This window comes from Rasamsonia byssochlamydoides, assembly GCF_041956645.1.
Source record: "Rasamsonia byssochlamydoides strain NRRL 3658 unplaced genomic scaffold VTN77scaffold_7, whole genome shotgun sequence".
Classification (NCBI taxonomy): Eukaryota; Fungi; Ascomycota; class Eurotiomycetes; order Eurotiales; family Trichocomaceae; genus Rasamsonia; species Rasamsonia byssochlamydoides.
The window spans coordinates 304,506-324,354 of record NW_027192390.1 but is presented as its reverse complement, the minus strand read 5'-3'; the positions used below and the strand labels follow the sequence as shown (position 1 = coordinate 324,354).

The window sequence follows — 19,849 nt, the reverse complement described above, 5'->3', positions numbered from 1 at the left end:
CGCCCATGTGACGTATTTCGTATGCATGTAGCACCAGGTACAGGACACCTCCGCATTCTACGGCAGGAGGAAATGGAAATGAATGTGATAATCAGCAGCGGTGTGAAGAAGTATACACGCCGGGTCAATAGGAAGATCAGAACCCAGGTTGGACTATGAAACCAGGTAATTTAATAATACTTGAGTTTCAGACTTTCAGTACGGAGTACTCCGTCCCTTAGCGCGATACGGCTGATAGATCTAGCCAGACAGGGGGATATTCAGCCCGGTGACAGCCTCGAATATTCCAGTATTCTGGGTTATGTTGCTGCCAAGAAAAGAGAGAATAGGTAACTATTAATTGAGGTCGTTTGTTAGATCTCCTTTCGTAGCCGGATAGTACAGTACAGTACAGACATACAGTAACAAACATTCTGTTTGTTGGTTACACCACAGAACCCTACTTTACCTAATCTGTCGAGGCCTCACTCGAGAGGACTAGACAGGCACGTGACAGCAACATCTCATGGGAGGAGCCTCAACTTATCCTATCCCAACGTCATGAAAAGCACCACCCCACAAATGATGATTTCGTGACACAGAGCCTGCCGCCATTCTCCAGGCAGCAACAAGGAAGGAGTCAAGCAATCAGGAGGGGGATTGCTGGCTCCGCGAATGTCTACTGATTTTTGCTGTTAAATTCTATTGAATAGTATATGACCGAATCTATATACCCGACCGCATGCTCGCTTAGCCTGCTGCTGGGCAAGACTGAATCCATATACATGTACTGAGCGGGAGGATATATTTGATAGAGTATTCTGGCAGTATGTATAATCTCCATGACACTTCAAATTGATCCGATTTCTAGCGCTGTCCGCCCGCTGAGTCATGGTATTCATCTTGTTGATTTTTGTGATGCTACTACTACTAGATGCAGCGCGGACCTATACCACTTCGCCTGAAGGGTTACGGAAAAGACAAGAACTACTACTATGAGAAGGATGATGGAACTTTTACTGCGGAGCCTCTCGGGACAGGACGAATGAGGCAAAACGTGAATGATGAGCAACGCATGTCTGTACCTGTTAGGGAAACTCTTCCATCATCAGCCTCGATAGAACAGCAGCAGCAGCAGCAGCATCGATATAACAATGATATGGTGGGTTATAAATGATCGTTTTTAAGTCTTGTGGTGGATCCTTGGACACGATTGGATTATCATTCTACGCGGCTGGGTTGTGTTCCCTATCACCTCTTTGAGCCTTACTCTTTCTCTTTCTCTTGCAGCAGCCTGGGAGGCCCAGCCTCTTCCTTTCCTATGAAAAAAATTTTTTTGCCAGCCTCGTCTTTTTCTATCGCATATAAATAGTCTCTGTCGAAGCCATGGACTTAAAGAAATCTCTCTCTTGCACACTACATACTGCGATCTTTTTTCGACTTCTGTATCTCTTTCATAGCTTACCACTTTTACACCACTGTCTACGAATTGATTTTAACAGTCTTGAATTCTGAACTTGTCTCATTATTGCTATCTTTTCTCAAATGCTTCACTTCATGTCATATTTCTAGCTTCATCATTTCTGCAGACGCTGATTTGGTACCTAAAAAGCTCCTGGGTAATGTCCCGAACACTTTTTCCGCAAATATGGACTTCAATATTCCCATTCCTGAGAATGGCGTTGCCCCTCAGGATGATGACTTCGACCTCGACTTCCCTTTTGAGTTCGTCGACTTAGACAACGACATTTACCAATTCGGGAATGAAACGAATGATCTTTTTGGCAACACTGTTCCAGAGCCTGGTCCCGCGAGAAAGAAGAGGGCCACGAACGTTTCTGAACGGAATGACGGAACCGTGGTTGACACAGACACGCCTTTCTGGGAGGTCTTCTCTGATGATGATGTCCCTCCCGTCAAGGCTGAGGCCGTGACAGATCAAATTCAGGGAGAAAAAGCCTTTTTGGGGAAGATACTGGAGGTTTTCCCTGATGTCGACCACGACTATGTCAAGAATCTGTACGAAAACCACAAGGTGAACCTTCGTCCAGGGCAGCTCGTCGCCGACATCATCGAGCCTGTCGTCGAGGAGATTCTGGCCGGTTGTTCTTACCCGAAACAGAACAATCGGAAGAGGAAGAGGAACCCCGCAGACTCTGAGTCGGATTCCGAGGAGATTACGAGGTTTCGAAATGCCGCAGGGTATACTATGCTAGCGTTAGTCACAATGGCGTCTTCGAATTCTTCCTAAGAACATTGTCTGCTAACTCTCAAACAGGAACAAAGCACTCTCTCGTGAATTCCCTCTTGTGCCACTGCCTACTATCCGGACGCTGTTACGTGACCACCAAACACTCTTTGCTGCCTATAAGGCTCTTTATCGACTGCAGAGCTCTGGCGAAAATGGAGATCGTCCACCGTATGAGCGTCTGCGACGCCCGAGACAATACAGAGGGACACCTGTCTCAGACATGTACATGCAGAAATGGCCAATGATAGAGCGAGAACTCGAGAAGGCAAGGAAAGCTGTTGCCAAAGAAGAAGGTATGTCATTGTGTCACTCGAGCGAAGTTCTGTCTGCTGACGGTGACGATAGATGCGAAGATACTTCAGAAACAAATTGAGGCGGCTGAGAAGCGTAACGAGGAAGAACATGCAAAGGCTGGAGCTCTTATCGAATGCCAATGTTGTTTCAGCGATGCGCCGCCGAATCGGACGATTCCATGTGAAGGGGAGAGCACGCACTTCTTCTGCTACACGTGTGTCAAAACTAGCGCTCAGACTCAAATTGGTCTCATGAAATACGAAATGAGGTGCTTCGACGTCAGCGGCTGCCAGGCCGGATTCAACCGGCAAATGCTGAAACTGGCCGTCGGCGAGACGGTGATGGAGAAATTGGAGTCCCTCCAGCAGCTGGACGAGATCGCAAAAGCCGGGCTGGAGGGACTCGAGGACTGCCCCTTCTGCGACTTCAAGGCAGTGTGCCCTCCCGTCGAGGAGGATCGGGAGTTTCGGTGCCTGAACCCCGACTGTGAGAAGGTCAGCTGCCGGCTATGCAGAGACCAGACTCACGTCCCGAAGTCCTGTGAGGAAGCCAAGAAGGAGAAAGGCCTCCCAGAACGCCATGCTGTCGAGGAAGCCATGAGTGAAGCCTTGATTCGAACCTGTCCTCGATGCAAGATCAACATCATCAAGGAGAATGGGTGTAATAAATTGCGGTGCGTCCAATGCCACTGCGACATCTGCAATGTCTGCAGGAAGGACATTACCCGGGAAGGGTACGATCATTTCACCAGACATGGATGCCCCCTCCACGAGAACGATCAAGGCGTTCAGCGTCAGCAGGAGGAAGTCAAACGTGCCGAACGGGTCGCCATTGAGAGAATCATGGCCAACAATTCGCATCTGGACCGGGAAGCACTTCGTGTCAAGGTTCCGGAGCTGAAGAAAGAGACAACACGCCGCAGGCCCACTCAGCAGAATAGACGCCACCCTGCTCATCCTCTCATGCCTGTCGACATGGATGCTGCTCCGAGACGTTACCCTCTGCCGGCGTATCCGGTGCGCTTTCCACAGTTGCCTGCTGGCCCTGGACTCCAGCCGTACATGGTCGATAATAGAGCTGTTCCTCTTCCTGGCCCTCCCGCTCTGGGTCCAGGGGTTTTCATCGATGCCCGTCCCTATCATCTTAACATGTACGGTCACTTTGGCGGCTATGCCGTTCGTCCTGAACATCTCCTTTACCCCGCTCAACCTGAGGGTTTTCTTCATCCTCTTCTTGCCGGACCTCTTCTGGACTATCCTCCACCCGGTCGCCAGGAGGGCCGTCCCAGGAGACCGAATAATGGCTATCAGTTTTAGCTGTCGTATGATCTAATGGACTGATCTCATTTTGCCTGTTGATGCACGGAATACAGATGATCTGTGGCCTCATACGCAACTCGTGATACAGCGATTCCGTTTGATGACCCATCCTCTTTTCTTCGCCCGCAGTTATCAATCCCCGCAATCCTTACAGATGGTGTCCATTCCATCTCACTTCTTCATTGATTGACACGATTGTGCTCATGATTGTCCTGGTGATGATTGAGCAATTTCTCACTTTTCTGAGCCCCAGTCATACTCCCAGTTTCCACGAACGCACCCCCGCCTTGCTTTGGCTTATTTCTTCATCTTGTTCCGAACAGTTTTGCTGATACGCATTGAGCGAGGATTCCCCTACCCCATTACCCGATTTAATACCCCTGTTCGATCGAAGATTGGATTGTTTGCTTTTCTCTTTTCTTGCTTCTTTTTCTTCCCGTTCTTGAAGACCCTTTTGCATTTCCCGCTTAATACACCTGCTTGATTAAAGATTTTAAGTTGTTTACTTCGCCTTTTCCTTTTCTTGTTTATCTTCCTGATCTTTCTTCCATTATATTCAATACACCTGTTTAAAATTGAAGATTGGATTGTTTAGTTTTCTCTTTTCTTCCTGTTCTTCTTCACATTATTCCCCTCCCTCTTGCTCTTCTTCTTCTGCTTTCTTCGGATTCTTCCCTTCTCTTGCTTCATTGGCACTCTCTCTTCTCCCTCTTGGTCTTTGGTAATGTAGTTAGTTAGCATCCAGTGTTCCTGTCCTGCCTAGGAGAAATGTAATTAATTAATTAATTAATCAATCAATCGATTACTTCCCAACTCAGTCAGTACTCTGTTGCACAAATTGAAATCTATTCTCTGAAAAAAATTTAAAAAAAAGTAGATATTTTAAATTCCTCTTTTCTCTATCGCTGGCTACTTACTGAAATTAACAAGTTGAAAATCTCAAGTTAACTGTAAAAGTCCGAAGACGCTCATATTAGCAGACTAAGAACTATATATTAACGCCTATTACTTAACTTAGGTACTAAGAAGAATAAGAAAAGAAAGGAAAGGAAAAGACGGGGAGAAGAAGACCCGAATGATAGTTCGTCTTCTTCTTTAAAAAAAAAAAACAAGCCGAACAAAACCTCTCATCCATATTGTATTCGGTAGATTTTCTACCTATTCTATCACCTTCATTACCTAATTGTCTCGTGTAGTTAGGTAGGTACCTGTTAGTTTCGTCGCAGGCTATGTATGGCATACCTCCTTCACAGCTAGATCGCGGAAAGAAAAAAACCTCCCTAAACAAACAAAACACGGACATTAATTCGATAGCTAGAAAAGGTCTTGCAATTGTCTTGCCTCGCTTCGCTTCACTTCATATTATTCATCTGCCTGTTCTAACATTTTGTCATCTATATATTTTTTTTTTCTCTCTTGCCTATTAATGAGTAGAAGGGAACAGCATAGAATAGATCAATCAGATCAGAACATGACGTAACAGGTAGATGAAATGAAATGAGATCGTCAAGTCAAGGAAGGAAGGACCGTTTCTCTCTTCCCTTACTCTTGGAGGAAGAAGAAGAAGAAAAAGAAGAAGGGAAGAAGGGAAGAAGATAAGGACAGGACAGGACAGCAGTTTCGATCCAACCAGAACCAACCCAACCCAACAAGAAACCCAACAAGACTCAAGATGATATCGATAGTGATCATACCACCATACCAACGATGACAACGGATCTTTTAAGCGGGGTCTTTATTTTTAGGGTAGTGAAACTAAGCAAGCAGCCATCTGCCAACCTATCTTGCTCTTGCTCTTGCTCTTGCTCACCTTCTTTGCCTACCTGCCTGTAAGCTTACTTTTGTACATACGTATGTACATACAGGAGTATTATAAGGGACATTGCTAACATGGCGAGAGGCACTCGATAAGGAAGCCCCAGGAGATCAAAACAAAACAAAAACTATAAACTCTATATAGTAGGTACCTAGGTAGGTCACTAGCATAATAGATCAAGTATTTTCTCATTCAAGCCTAGTCGATGGAAGCGAGACATTTAAGGCTTGTGATATGCTATGCTATGATATTGACATGGGACACTAAAAACAACAAAGATTCTTCCTGCCGAATTCGCTGTTTCCACATCTTGAGCGATGACGACGATGACGACGATGACGACGTTGACGATGACGCTGCTTCTAATGCTAGCAGAGGTTGACGGTTGATGGCAGCGTATCTTGCTGAAACCCTTGCTGTCAGATCCATAGACGTCGAGAATCGACAGCCAAGGAAACAACCAGATCATACCGGAAGTATTTTTTTGACAGGCACAATGATCAAACTGGACATCGAAACAAATGATAAGAGCTAGCAGACGGGAATTGGAACAAGGAAAGCAAACAAAACAGCGAGCTTGAGTCAGAATAAAAGCAAAAAAAAAAAAAAACTCAATGGAAACACTGCAGAAGAAATAAATTATGTGGCCAGGACACGACTAAATGGACAGGCGACAGAGAAAAAAAAGAATAAGCAAGATAAACAAAGCATATGATGAACCAGAGAAGAGAAAAGGTGAGCATTGAGAACAATGACGTTGTTTGTCACAGAATATCGACAATCTGCTCCAATGGTTCATTAAGATCAAGATTCAAGCGACAAAGAGAGCCACATCAATCATAGTAATGAAATGTTTAATCGTTACGATTCTTCTCGCTGGCAAACAATCTCTAACCCTCTTTCAAATCACCTTCCCCGAAAATCCTTCTAATATTCATATATCCCGAAAATTGAAGGGGGAACAAAAGGATAGGGATAATCTGTTGCTTGTTTGAATCTGCCAGTTTGCCTTTTTTGGACAATCCATGATGGAACACAGTCGAATCCCGTTTAATGATGCCAACAATCTTAGACAAGTGGTGGTGAATGATGGATGATGGTGGAAATCACGCAGATGAAAAGAAGCTAAAAAAAAGTCGGATTGATGAGAGAACAAAAGACAATGAGGTATGAGAATATGCAAGAAGAAAGAGAAAAAGAAAAGGCCAGGGAGAATGAAAAAAACGTAATAAGCGCCCTTCCAGTCTATGATGATTCCAGTTCGTGTCTCAATATCATTCATCCCGTTCCCACTTGATCCGCGCCAGTGTGACTCGAAACCCCCACCTGTCAGATCCGATAGTTAACTAACCATTGGGGGATAATAAAAAAAAGTTTACAAGGAAGGAAAAAAAATAGAATTCAGTTATGACCAGGACTTAAGTGACCAGGGGGTAATCGAATTTCTGTTTGGCCTCCTCGACCCATAGCTCCAGGCGAAGTTCTCCGGCCTCGACGCGTCTGACAGGCACGGTTTTGGCTCGTCCATTGGACATCTTTTCTTGTTGTTGCTGCTTATCATGGCCCAACTTTGAGACTGAAAAGGGAGCCGTACACGACCTCAGATGGACCTGTCCGGGTTCGGCCACAATCCAGGTTTGCTCTTCTTTCGTCGTCCCAGCAGGCGGCAGAGCATCTTCTCGCACCTCGATGCAGACGGTGAATCCGAACTCGTCATCACGGGGCAATGGTGTCAAACGGGCACACGCAGATGCCAATCTGGCCAAACAGGCCCGGAACTGAGCCTCGAGATCGACCGACTGGGCGTTGGAAGGTGGTCTGGTAGCCTCCTCTTTCCTTTCTTCAAACGTAGCGTAGATTTCCCCGGCTGGCACGTGAGGAAACCCGGACAGATCGAATGCATACCGCTCCATGGGCTGGTTTGTGCGGATGGACGAAATGATCACAGTGACTGCCGTGATGGTCCCTTTCAGGATCTCCGTTTCCACAGCGAGGGCCACATCGTTGATGTAATCGCACACTTTGGGATGGCGTGACTGTCGGACCGGGTAGTTGTATGCCCGCACGGGGAGGAAGGTCGCTCGTGGGTAGACGGAGCGTAAGAAGAGGATCTGATGGATGGAGACGCTGAGGAAATTGGTAAATGCCGCGGCCAGGGCGGCCTGGGTGGTGGGCAGGTTCTTCGGAGCGCTGAAAGGGGTGGCAGGCGTTGACATCGTGTTGACTGTGGTACTTTCACTCGCCATTGCCATTGCGGGTCGAGGCTAGCACCGGAGACGGTCGCTTCAACAGTAGTGATGGTCGGAAAGGAGTCTCGGAGAATCAGCCTGCAGTTCCTCTCCGTAGCTAATCATCTCTCTGCCCTCGTTGACAACCCTCAGCGTCCCGCCGGGCAGGAAGGAAGAATGGATGGTTTGGGGGGTTCCGTGCGTGGAAGGCACGGCCCTGAGCACAGCAGCAGAACGGGGAAGGAAGGCTCAGCCAGACGAGGGCGTGTCACCAAGCCAGAAGCGGAATATCCACAACTCACGGAGAGGAGATGATGGGCAGGGGGCAGGAACACCCTTGGGTGCGTTGGGAGTTGGGATCGTGGTGCACAATGGACGTCGTGGAGGGGATTGCACGCAATTGAGCCAACGGTGAAGCCGAGTTCTGCAGTGCTGGGAGCCTGGCAGTCACTGTCACGTGTTTGCGTCATGGGTTTGGATGCCGCAGGAAAAAAACAGCAGAGCACTGCTCCACCCCATGGTGGGATGCTGCTTAGTGAACCCGTCGATCATCGAGGGAGGGGAGATCCGAAGCGAACCAACGCGTCTGCTGATGTGCTGGAGGGAAAGGCAGCCTGCTTTTAAATTAAAACCTAAGGCCTGCTTCCGGATTTCCCTTCCGTACCACTGCCCTCTCTGCCCTTTTTGCCTGCTCTGGCCTTCTGCGGGCTGGCCGTTGTGAGACATGCAGCCACGGCCAAGGGTTACTATCCCGCGGTGCCTGGCCTGGCGATACCGCTGCCTGGCTGCTAACTAAGCTAAGCATCCCGAGTAACCTTCTCCCAGGGTCTCATTAATATTATTTCTTCATCCTGTTGCCAAGGGGGAAAAATTGGGGACAACCCCCACTGGAACACCCTTTTGCCTGCCAAGCGCTAACCAAGACTTCCACCGTACGCCCCGCTGCTGCAGTCTCATAGACTCATAGCCTGCCTCGTTGCTCCAGAGCGAGGCGGTTGTGGAGAAAATTCGAACAAAGTGCAGATACTCGCGGACAATACTCGGCTCTGGACGGAGGACCGCGATACGGAGTACGATGCCATCAGATGGTTGACTTCCGACCCCAGGAGAGAAGGGAGCAATATTCCGCAGTCTACCGAGTACCCCGTACTTTGGGACTACTATACTGTACATAGGGACTGCAACGAACTTGTAGCATTATTTCGAGACCAAAAAAAATATTGGAGGGGTCTGGGGATGGTTTTTTATCAATTTACCCCTCCTCCAAAAGCACAGTACCCAACACTGTGACTGTGTGTACCCAATCACTTAACCGACTATTAATATGGCAAGGACAACAACGAAGTCGGTACGGTAACCATTCTGGACGGTCGCTTGCCGGCGGACTTGCCCTCCTGGGAAACCAACACCACATCCCGCCCGTCCACCAAATATTATTGTTATTCGGAAGCTTTGAATCTCTATCAAAACACGCGCGCGACAACACGCGCCCCAAGATCGCGCTGGAAAGAGATATAAAGTCTTCTGCCCCAAGCAAGCTTGATCTCACTGGTTCATCACATCGCATCCTCCGACGTCATGGAGCAGGAGCTCCTCCAGCTGCTCGCAGACACGCAGTCCCCCGCGGCCGATACCAGAAAGGCCGCGGAGCTGCAACTGCTGCACCTTTACTCGAATGAATCCTTCCCTCTTTCGCTCGCGAGCATTGCTTCTCACGAGTCTGTTCCAGCCAACCTTCGCCAGTCCGCTCTCTCGGTGCTCCGAACCTTCATCCAAGCCGCCTGGTCGCCGCATCTCGACGAGTTTAAGGGCCAGGTCTTGATCAACGACGCGAACAAGGCTACCTTGCGGCGTATCCTGCTCGACTTGGCGACGACCACGGAGACGGCCGAACGCAAGGTTAAATCATCGGCCAGTTATGCAGTCAGCAAGATCGCTGCGGCCGATTTCCCAGAACAATGGCCAGAGCTGCTGCCCGCCCTCATGCACATTATCACTGACCCCAACAGCAGTGACAGTGCGCTGCACGGAGCGTTAAAGGTCTTGCTGGACCTGGTGGACACGGGCTTTAGCGAAGAGCAATTCTTCAATGTCGCCCGGGACCTCGTGTCCTCGCTGTTCGCCGTCGCCACCAACGAGTCGCGGAAGACTATGCTGCGGGCGCTGGCGGTCTCGGTGTTCCGGTCATGCTTCGACACCCTGGAGATGGTGCTGGAGCAGCACAAGGCCGTAGTCAAGCAGTTCATGGACGAGGCGTTGAGTGGCTGGTCCCCGTTTTTCCTCTCGGTTATGAAGGCACCTCTGCCACAGCGTCCAACTGAAGAGGAAGAGTCTCAGGACGGCGAGATTCCAACCCAGTGGAGAGGGGTCATCGCGTTGAAGTTGCAAGCGGTCAAGGTATGAGAACTCATCGCAACGGTCCCTTCAACATGTCGCGTCCCGCAGCCTTCTTTCTAACGTGTTGTCTCTCCAGACTCTCATGAAGATTCGGATGGTGTTCCCAACCCTTCTAACGGCACAAAGTCCCGCTATATTCACAACCCTCTGGACGGAGCTGTCCAATATCCAGAGTGCGTACCAGAGTCTCTACATTGATGACGAGAGGCAGGGGCGTCTCGAAGATGCGGACGGCTTACCCTATACACTCGATTTCCTCGTGCTCGAGGAGCTTGACCTGATGCAAGCTCTTCTCAAAGCGCCGCCAGTGAAAGCTGAGCTTCAGACCCAACTGCAGAATGCCGGTCAGGCCGCCACCACGTCCAGCTGGTTACCAGAAGTCATGAAGTTGGTCGTAGCCTACGCTCAGATCACGACAGAGGAAGAAGGCCTGTGGGAAATTGATGTCAATTTGTTCCTCTCCGAAGAAACCTCTGTCACGGCTAACTATACCCCCCGAACCTGTGGTGGTGATCTTGTCATCAAATTGGGTGAATGGTTGAAGGTGACGGCGGTTGAGGGACTGCTCGCCTACACCAATAACCTTTTCGCCGATTCATCATCTACGTATGGTTCCCGTCATTGCTTCTTTGGGATTTTCTATCTAACTGCTAACTTTTCCCCCCCTGTGCAGATGGAAATTGCGCGAGGCTGCTCTTTTCATTCTGAACCAGCTGCTTCGCGATTTCAGTGAAGTTGAGCAACAAATTCCAGTTGAGGTAGCCAATGGCTTCACCGACTGCATCCGGTTTTGTCTTCAGCAAGAGCAGGATTTTCTGCGAGCTCGGGGCTATTTGGTGGCAGGTGTTCTTGCTCAGGCGGCTGGTGAAGGATTCCGGCAGACTGCTGCAAGCTATCTTGAAGCGACCTTGAAAGCCATTACAGGGGACTCATCTGAAGTCGTTAAGGTCGCGTGTATTCGAGTGTTGCAAGATCTCTTACCTTCTCTACCATCGACGACTACGCAGCCCTTGCAAGTTCCCATCATCACTGCCATATCTGAGTTTGTCTCTTCACACGATCTGAGGGAGACAACCGAAAACGAGGATCTTAAGGTGACCCTTGCGGAGACACTTCGCGATACCATCATGGTGGAGCCAAATATCGTTCTGTCTTCCATCGCCCTCGACGTGCTCTTCAACGTGGCCAGCAACGGCGCCGGCAACTTCCACCTCGGGATGGTAGTTACCGAGACGTTCGAAGATATTGTGCAGTCCATCGCTCAGCAGGGGTCTGACTCTTACATCCGGCTATGTGAGAAGGTCCTCCCGTCTCTTAGTGGAGCCATTGATGTCGGGAACCTGACTCAAGAGAGTGCTCTGACCGTCTTGGCTGCGGATCTCCTTCGTGCTCTGGTGGAGCATGGCTTGGAGCCCCTCCCCAATGGATTCGTTGCGACCGTGATGCCCAAATTGAACGGACTGCTTCTGGATTCCGTTGATGCGGAGCTGCTCCGTCCGGCCACTCTGGCAGTCAGGCACATCCTAGCACACGACTTCAATCAGTTTCTCACATGGCGGGAGCCGCAAACTGGCAAGGAGGCTATTGAGACTGTCCTAGTGATTATCGATCGTCTACTGGGACCGTCTGTTGAAGATAATGCCGCTGCAGAAGTTGGTCAGCTAGCTGCGGAACTGGTTGAGAAAGCTGGGTCTGAAAAGCTCGGGCCGTACCTCCCGCAGCTCCTCCGCGCAGTTGCTCATCGTCTTGCCTCAGCGGAGCAGGCACAGTTCATTCAGAGTCTCATTCTCGTCTTCGCCCGCCTGACGCTCGTTAGCGCCCGGGAGGTGGTTGATTTCTTGGCGCAAGTCGATCTGGATGGCCAGAGTGGCCTGAACGTGGTGCTCAGCAAGTGGTTGGAGAATTCCGTCAACTTCGCCGGATATGACGAGATCAAGCAGAATATCATTGCTCTGTCTAAGCTGTATAACCTGGAAGATCCCCGCTTGGCGCAGGTGCAAGTCAAGGGAGATCTTATCATCCAAGACACGGGCCGGATCAAGACCCGGTCTCAGGCGCGCAAGAACCCGGACCAGTACACCATGGTCCCGGCGACATTGAAAATCATCAAAGTGCTCGTGGAGGAGCTGGCGTCAGCTTCCGGAAACAAAGAGATTGACGCGGCTGCCGCGGCTGCCTTGGAGGAAGAAGGGAGCGATGATGACGAGTGGGAAGATATCCCCAGCAACACGTTGGATCTTAGTTTGGGTGTGACGAAGCAGGAGCTCATGTCGTATGGAGAAGGTGGTACGGAGAGTACCTTTGGCGTTCGGAAGCGTGATGATGAGACCCAGGCGTTCCTCTTGCAGTTTTTCCGGGAGGCGTCGACCAAGCCCGGATTCCAAGAGCTCTTCGCCGCCTTGACTCCATCTGAGCAAGAAAAGCTTCGCAGCTTGGGTTGAATTACCTTGTTTCGCGTCATGATGGCAAAGTAAGTTGCATTGTCTTTTGGGGTGACCATTGCGGTGTTCTATTGGAATGAAGACGGTTAGAAGAAGGTCCATATTTGGATCTTCGTACGAAGTCATGATGAGATGAAAACTTAGCTACATAGCACAGTTTGCTTAGCAGCCATGTCTAGTGTTTTGTTTCCAAAAGGCTAAAGAACATTTTGGCCATCATAGTTAGACGGTTCAGAACGTTGATTATCCAAGGGGTGGAGAATGAGATGCGTGCAGAAGCGAGTTCACCAGATCATCTCTCCTTCTTAGGCTCCTAGCAGTCCGCATCTAGACCCTGGTTTCTATATCAGGTCAAGAGTACATACGTATGGCTACTGCGTAGGATTATGATTTCTTACACCGCTGCGAGCTTCACATTTCTTGCCCATCATGCTCTCTGCTGTTCAGAGGCCGGCGGAGCTGATCACTCGTTCATATTTATCGTCTTCAGGAATTCCCAACTTTTCCCTTGATACAAGTTCAGGGAACTGGGGGCAGCGGAAGCATGCGGCCATGAGGGAGCGACACAGTGAAGCTTCTTCAACGGAGCTTCGGTGTTAGCAGCAACCCCACCATCCCGATGCAGAACAATTGATTCGCATATTGCTGACGATTGATGTCCCGAGACGGCATTTTTGGCGGGGCATGGCAAGAGCATAGAGATATTAGTGAATTGGGTGCCCACTAGGGACCAGGGCAGCTATTCTTGGTAATCATTATATTGCTGCTGTGAGATTGAAGCAGTTGTCATCGCAGAAAGGCACAACCCAAGTCATATGTCTCTTATCTTTTTCTCCTTATTGGCAATGGGATCTTATACTATTTGATGACATATCATCTCTTCAGTCATGCTGTGATGCAGAACAGTAACTCGGCATCTCCTAAACAAGTACTCTGTAGTTCATTCAGATTTTAGTACTCATAGAGACGGGAACTAAGCTTGTGGAGGTGCCGTCTGGACGGTAATAAATATCCGCGTCCCATGGGCACCGACACGACGGGCCATCTAATTATTGTTGATTTAACTAGATGTACGGAGTAATAATGATGCTCTGGTCCATGCATTACTGTTGTGGAATCGAACTCCCTCCTTGATCTCGTCCGATCTGATCCGATCCGCTCCATCGGGTCGCCTCCCCGGTGTGCGGGGAGGACATCACAGAAGATGTCGCAGCCAAACGCCAGCGAAGCGATCCAAATTGATGTAAGTCGTCAGTTCGCCTATTTAAGCTTTGCTTGGGTTGATCAATCTGCAAAATCGTTCTCCTTTCGTGTCCTTTTTATTTTTGTTGTCGAAGCCCCATTTTGACGCGTTACATTTTTGTGCCACGAGATCATCATTCTCATGAGTTTTGTATGCTTCCAGACAAGTGACGAGGACACCATCTATGACGCGGAATCAGTGATCGAATCAAGTCAGTCCTTTGCGAGTTCCGTCCGGGACTATCTGTACGAGAATGGTCGCAGGTATCATGCATACCGACAAGGGAAGTACCCTCTATCAAACGACGAACGCGAGCAGGATCGTTTGGACCTAGTGCATCATCTGTGGAAGGAACTTCTAAACGGTGGTCTCTATCGAGCGCCCGTCTCGCCCTCCAGCACGCATCGGATCCTGGACTTCGGCACCGGCACCGGCAACTGGGCGTTCGAAATCGCGGAGTTGTTCCCTTAGGCAGAGATTGTGGGAACAGACTTGAGTCCAATCCAGCCGGTCTGGTTCCCGCCTAACTGTAGGTTCTTCGTCGACGACGTTGAGAGCGAGTGGACCTATTTGCCCCATGAGGCTTTCGACTACATCCACGGCCGGGTCATGGGGGGGCAGCATCGGCGACTGGGACCGGCTCTTGGCCCGGATCCATGCCCATTTAAAACCCGGGGGTTGGGTCGAGCTTCAGGAATACGAATGCAGTGTGTGGTCCGATGATGGCACTCACCAACGCGTGGAGGCCTTCCAGGATTGGGCCCAAAAGGTGAACGACGCCAGCGTTCAGTTTGGAAAGTCCGTGAATGCTGCCGAAAGACTCCCCCAGAAACTCCGGGATGCGGGATTCGTTGATGTCACTGACGACGTTTACAAGGTGAGCAGAGAATGCCTGAGTGGGAGACGAATCGCTTATCCTCTGTCGTGCGTTGATTTCTGATTTCGTTCAATGTTATCGATATAGTGTCCCATCGGTTCCTGGCCCAAAGATCCCCGGCTCAAACAGATCGGTCGAATTTACTTGTGCAGCGTCCTCGAGGCCGTCGAGCCCTATACCCTCGCGCTCTTCACCCGCACTCTCGGATTCACATATGAAGAAGCACCTAAGAGAAGTTTGTGAAACAGCCTTGCTTCTTTGACATTTCTTCCTTCCTTCCTTTCCTTTTTTTTTTATTCCAACTGTCAGTCTTTACTTCCAACCATTCTCATACGACTGGAGATTCAAATTGCCTTAGCGCTTATCTGGTCTTGGTTCATACGAAGTCATTACTTCGACACAAATTCGAAAGCTTTCCCTGCGATAGCCTCTTAAATTTGAGATATCTTACCGCATACTGGTGTAGATCCTAGAAGAAGAGGTTTGGAGTGGTACTTTACATCAGCTGTGCTATCAATATGGGTAAATTGCAAATTGCAGGTAATACTCCGTATTCATTGTTTTTTAGGTGTTTGATTAGGGAACTTAGGGACGGTACTCGTACCTTCCTAGGTAGGTACTGGCGCTGCCGCACCCGACAGCGGCTTCCCCACTGTACGCAGTACGCCAGTACGGAGTACTTTAGTTGCGCCTCCTCTATCGCTGTACTCCGTACTACTCCGTACTGCATCTTCTCTGCAGTGACGCATCTCGTTAGTCCGTCCAAGATGGACGCGATCAAGAGAGGCCGGGAATTAATCCGATGACCAATCAAAGACGAGAACGAGAATTAATGCATGGCCTATCAGCCTCTTTTTCCCAGTCTTGCATCTTTGCTAATCCCTACTCGCCATCATCCTCATGGACCCCCAGCCAGCCTCTAAAATTGAATCTGGCAGTGTCGCCACGTCCGACTCGGCCAAGGCTAAGTACCGGCCCCAGCAATCCTGCATAAAATGCAGGGAACGAAAAGTCAAAGTCAGCCTGCTGTCACGCCATTGTTCACCATTGGTTCTTCAGACTGACCAGGTCTCCGCAGTGTGACCGAGCAAAGCCCTGTCGGGCCTGCTGCAGCCGAGGCCTGCAGTCCGAGTGCGAATATATCGCCAACAACGAGGACCGCTTCCACATCAGCCAGGCAGATGTCATTGAAAACCTCCGGAGAGAGGTCAATCGGCTTAAGAGACGCCTGGCAGACGTGGAACAGTCGAAGAATGCTACTGGCGGACACGAAACGACATCGTGGTGGCCTCGAAAGGCTCAAAAGAGGACATTGGAAACAACCAACTTCCCCGTCGCGTATGCACAACATGATGCAGCTCAGAAGATCATCTTCGATCCAATTGGGACCACGACTTCTTTTGCTGATGTTCCCAGTAGTGTGGTCTCCAACAATAATGATGAGAAATTGTTCTTGCCCTGGACTAGTGACCCTGTCGGCACTAATTTTAATTCAACCGCCATGATGGCCTTTGATGATGGCATTCCCCCTGGACCATGGCCCAGTGGAGACGTTGCGATTGGTACCAGTTATTACAGTCTGTCCTGTCCTATCCTCAAAAGAACAATACAAATTGATGATCGAAATTTCTAACGAGTTTATGATACGTAGGCTCAACCATCCCTGCAGTCTTTTCGTCAGAGACCATAATTCAAGACACAGCAGGATACACCAGCAGCAACAACCACCATCCTTCTCCTTCTCTCATGGGAGACAAGAATGATTCTTGTAGCTGGGAAATCTCGACGAGTAGTCAACATCATCAACCACAGCCAACGAATCTCTGGAAAGGCAAGCACGAGCTATTACAGCGTATTTTCAACGCCATCTGTGATTGCGACGACGCGCGGGTCGCTTCCATCGTCGAGATCATTCGCACCAGCGCTTCACCCGAAGATGCCATGGCCTTGATCCATCAGACGATGAATGCCTCCCTTGAAGCAACATCGGTCTTAGGATCGGCATCAACGCCCTCAGATAGGTGATGTTGGTGGCGGTGGGAGCGGAGTCACCGGTGTATCTGCTAATTTGCTGTAAGATCAAAAAGAAAAGAAAAGAGAGATACCCATGTGCGCACGCTGCTTTGTGGTTATGAGAGAGACTGTCTATATCCGTTTCTCATTTTTGATTTTTGATGATTGTATTAAATCTTTGTTTCTTTGTTTGTGTGAATGAGCATCTGAATGACACTCGAGACCTTATATTTCCATCGATTTAGACTATTATTAGTATTTTATATGGTATGCGATGTGATGTACTGACGGAGAAAGAGTATCGCCGTATGAATTCACACTCCACTGTCGGTCAAGGGAGGAAGGCTGGGCGTCGACATAGCACAGCGAAGAAATAAATTTTCGGCCGTAACTTCACCAAAGAGGTATCTCTTTCCTATATCAATATGACAATGAGACTCAGCATCACCTTCCTTTTTTTTTCTGTACATGTGTGTCTATGCCTAAGAACGATTGTAGTTCAAAATAACTATGATCAGTTCTTGGTACAGCACGGGTATTCTGCCGGTTAATCCATGGATGAAAACCCCGCTCGATCTGCAGAGAGACCCATGGACCGTGAGCGTGAATACGTACCTAAGTCAGCAGAACCGAACCAGAGCCAGAACCAGCTGCCCGGCTCTCTGATAAGTGACTCGATAAGGACCTTGTGCATACTCCGTGCATAGCCTTCAGAGGCGATGTTACTGTATATCGATTTCCTGTCCTCTCACCCTCGTTAGGACCATATTGCATTGCCCCGCTCGACCTTGGACCTGTCATCTAACTTCTGCATGCTCTTCGCACTATGTGGATACCCACGTGTCTATTTCTTGTCTATTATCCTCGTATCGAAGAGGACAGTGAGGGGAAACAAGCCAATTGCCAACTTCTAGTCCGGTCTATCTCGATCTGGGGACCATACACATGTACCTAACCTATCCAGATAGGTAGGTATATGCAAACAGCTGGAGAGTTTTGCTCGATACGGCAGAGTTAATCCAAAAGCTCTCGCTGTCGGAGCAATGCATATAAATTAGGAGATTGGATACGCAGGCGGGATGCTGTTGTGGTGCTGGTATGTACAGTACATACTTGATATGTCCTCAGGGCTATTTATTCTTGAAGGTCACTCCAGTTTAGCCAATGGCACCATCAAGCTCAGTATTGTTTACTGCGACTGCAGCTCTATCGTCCCTTCTGACGACATGTGAAGCTTCCATCGAAGATCCCAGCGTCCAGCCCACTCCCCCCATGGGCTTCAACAACTGGGCCCGCTTCGAATGCGCCCTCAACGAGTCGCTCTTCACGGAGACGGCAGACGCCATGGTCTCGACCGGCCTGCGTGCAGCGGGCTACGATCGCCTTAACCTCGATGACTGCTGGATGTCCTACTCCCGTGCTGAGAACGGCTCTCTCCAGTGGAACGAGACCAAGTTCCCGCATGGTCTGCCCTGGCTGGCAGAATATGTCAAGGCGCGAGGGTTCCACCTGGGGATCTATGAGGATGCCGGCAATGCCACCTGTGGCGGGTACCCGGGCTCCTATGGGCATGAGCAGTTGGACGCAGAGACTTTTGCGTCCTGGGGAATCGACTATCTCAAGCTTGATGGATGTAATGTCAGCCCAGACACCGAGCAAGAATACCAGGCTCGCTACTTGCTTTGGCACCAGATCTTCAGCAAAATGTCCCAGCCCCTTGTCTTTTCGGAATCCGCACCGGCATATTTCGCCGACAGCGACAATCTCACAGACTGGTACACAGTCATGGACTGGGTGCCCGTTTACGGCGAGTTGGCTCGTCACTCGACGGATATCCTGGTCTATGTCGGGGAGGGCAGCGCCTGGGATAGCATCATGGTGAACTACAACTACAACACCTTGCTGGCACGCTACCAGGCGCCTGGCTACCACAATGACCCTGACTTCTTGATCCCCGACCACCCTGGTCTGTCGCTGGACGAGAAACGCTCCCACTTCGCGCTCTGGGCGTCGTTCTCCTCACCGCTGATCATCAGCGCGTACATTCCGGCTCTGCCGGACGAGGTCATTTCGTACCTGAAGAACAGCGACCTCATTGCGGTGGACCAAGACAGTCTCGCTCAACAGGCGACGCTCGTCAGTCGAGACGACACCTTTGACGTGCTGACCAGGAGCCTCGCCAACGGCGATCGATTGTTGACGGTGCTGAACCGTGGAAACGACACCGCCAGCACGAGTATCAGTGTGACCCGTCTGGGACTGGCGACAGGATGCTCCTACATGGCAAAGGATCTCTGGGACGGCACCTGGACCACGATCGACGGCAAGATAGAGATCAAGGACCTTGCATCCCACGCGACAGCCGTCTATCGCATCTCTCTCCCGCAGCGCTGCTCCTCCGTCATCCCCACAGGGATGATCTTCAACACGGCGTCCAAGAACTGCCTCGCCGCTTCTTCTTCTTCTTCTTCTAAGCAGGAAGTAGGCTTCGCAGAATGCAACGGCGACGATACGCAGGTGTGGCAGGTTCGCTCGTCGGGCACAATCAGCCCATTATCTGATCAATCGACTTGTTTGACGGTAGAAGGTGACTCTGTCAGTTTATCCCCCTGCAGCGGAAACTCCAATGCCAGGAACTTCAACCAATTGTGGACGTATGCCGTGACTGGGAATCTGAAAAACGTGGCTTCGGGAGCGTGCTTGACGGAAGGGTCCCAGAGCAGTGGTGTCTGTGGCTTTGAGAAGGACAGTCAAGTGTGGGCTCTTCCTAGCGGGGTTGAGGTTAATAGATAGGGAAAGCTTGAGTCTCCCTGGCTTTTCAGTGTCTATAATTAATTCAAAATGTGGACAATCTTTTGTTTCGACAGGCTGGTCTTTCTTTCATCATTTCTAGGCTGTATTTTGGCTGTGAAACCGGCATCTACCCGAGCGAATGAGGGTGGGAATATGGGTCTCTATAAGGCCTATCTTTCTGGTCTTCTCCTATCTTTC

General features: G+C 49.8%; 6 protein-coding genes across 6 annotated transcripts; 5 read left to right on the top strand and 1 right to left on the bottom strand.

Annotated features, from left to right (window-relative positions):
• Window positions 1–913: 913 nt before the first annotated feature.
• Window positions 914–3,840, top strand: VTN77DRAFT_8234 (uncharacterized protein; the record flags this gene model as incomplete). Its single annotated transcript, XM_069424710.1, has 4 exons — window positions 914–1,141; window positions 1,592–2,196; window positions 2,258–2,523; window positions 2,576–3,840. The coding sequence occupies 4 exons, from the start codon at window positions 914–916 to the stop codon at window positions 3,838–3,840; spliced, it is 2,364 nt and encodes a 787-aa protein (XP_069280996.1).
• Window positions 3,841–7,077: 3,237 nt separating this feature from the next.
• Window positions 7,078–7,911, bottom strand: VTN77DRAFT_8233 (uncharacterized protein; the record flags this gene model as incomplete). The annotated part of the gene is made up of 1 exon (XM_069424709.1): window positions 7,078–7,911. One exon carries the CDS (start codon window positions 7,909–7,911, stop codon window positions 7,078–7,080), a length of 834 nt encoding a protein of 277 aa, XP_069280995.1.
• A 1,554-nt stretch (window positions 7,912–9,465) lies between these two features.
• Window positions 9,466–12,725, top strand: VTN77DRAFT_8232 (uncharacterized protein; the record flags this gene model as incomplete). Its single annotated transcript, XM_069424708.1, has 3 exons — window positions 9,466–10,284; window positions 10,361–10,890; window positions 10,958–12,725. 3 exons carry the CDS (start codon window positions 9,466–9,468, stop codon window positions 12,723–12,725), a joined length of 3,117 nt encoding a protein of 1,038 aa, XP_069280994.1.
• A 1,820-nt stretch (window positions 12,726–14,545) lies between these two features.
• VTN77DRAFT_8231 (uncharacterized protein) lies at window positions 14,546–15,088 on the top strand (the record flags this gene model as incomplete). Its single annotated transcript, XM_069424707.1, has 2 exons — window positions 14,546–14,845; window positions 14,933–15,088. The coding sequence occupies 2 exons, from the start codon at window positions 14,546–14,548 to the stop codon at window positions 15,086–15,088; spliced, it is 456 nt and encodes a 151-aa protein (XP_069280993.1).
• Window positions 15,089–15,745: 657 nt separating this feature from the next.
• VTN77DRAFT_8230 (uncharacterized protein) lies at window positions 15,746–16,870 on the top strand (the record flags this gene model as incomplete). The annotated part of the gene is made up of 3 exons (XM_069424706.1): window positions 15,746–15,862; window positions 15,924–16,422; window positions 16,497–16,870. The coding sequence occupies 3 exons, from the start codon at window positions 15,746–15,748 to the stop codon at window positions 16,868–16,870; spliced, it is 990 nt and encodes a 329-aa protein (XP_069280992.1).
• A 1,152-nt stretch (window positions 16,871–18,022) lies between these two features.
• VTN77DRAFT_8229 (uncharacterized protein) lies at window positions 18,023–19,651 on the top strand (the record flags this gene model as incomplete). The annotated part of the gene is made up of 1 exon (XM_069424704.1): window positions 18,023–19,651. The coding sequence occupies one exon, from the start codon at window positions 18,023–18,025 to the stop codon at window positions 19,649–19,651; it is 1,629 nt and encodes a 542-aa protein (XP_069280991.1).
• Between the last annotated feature and the right edge of the window lie 198 nt (window positions 19,652–19,849).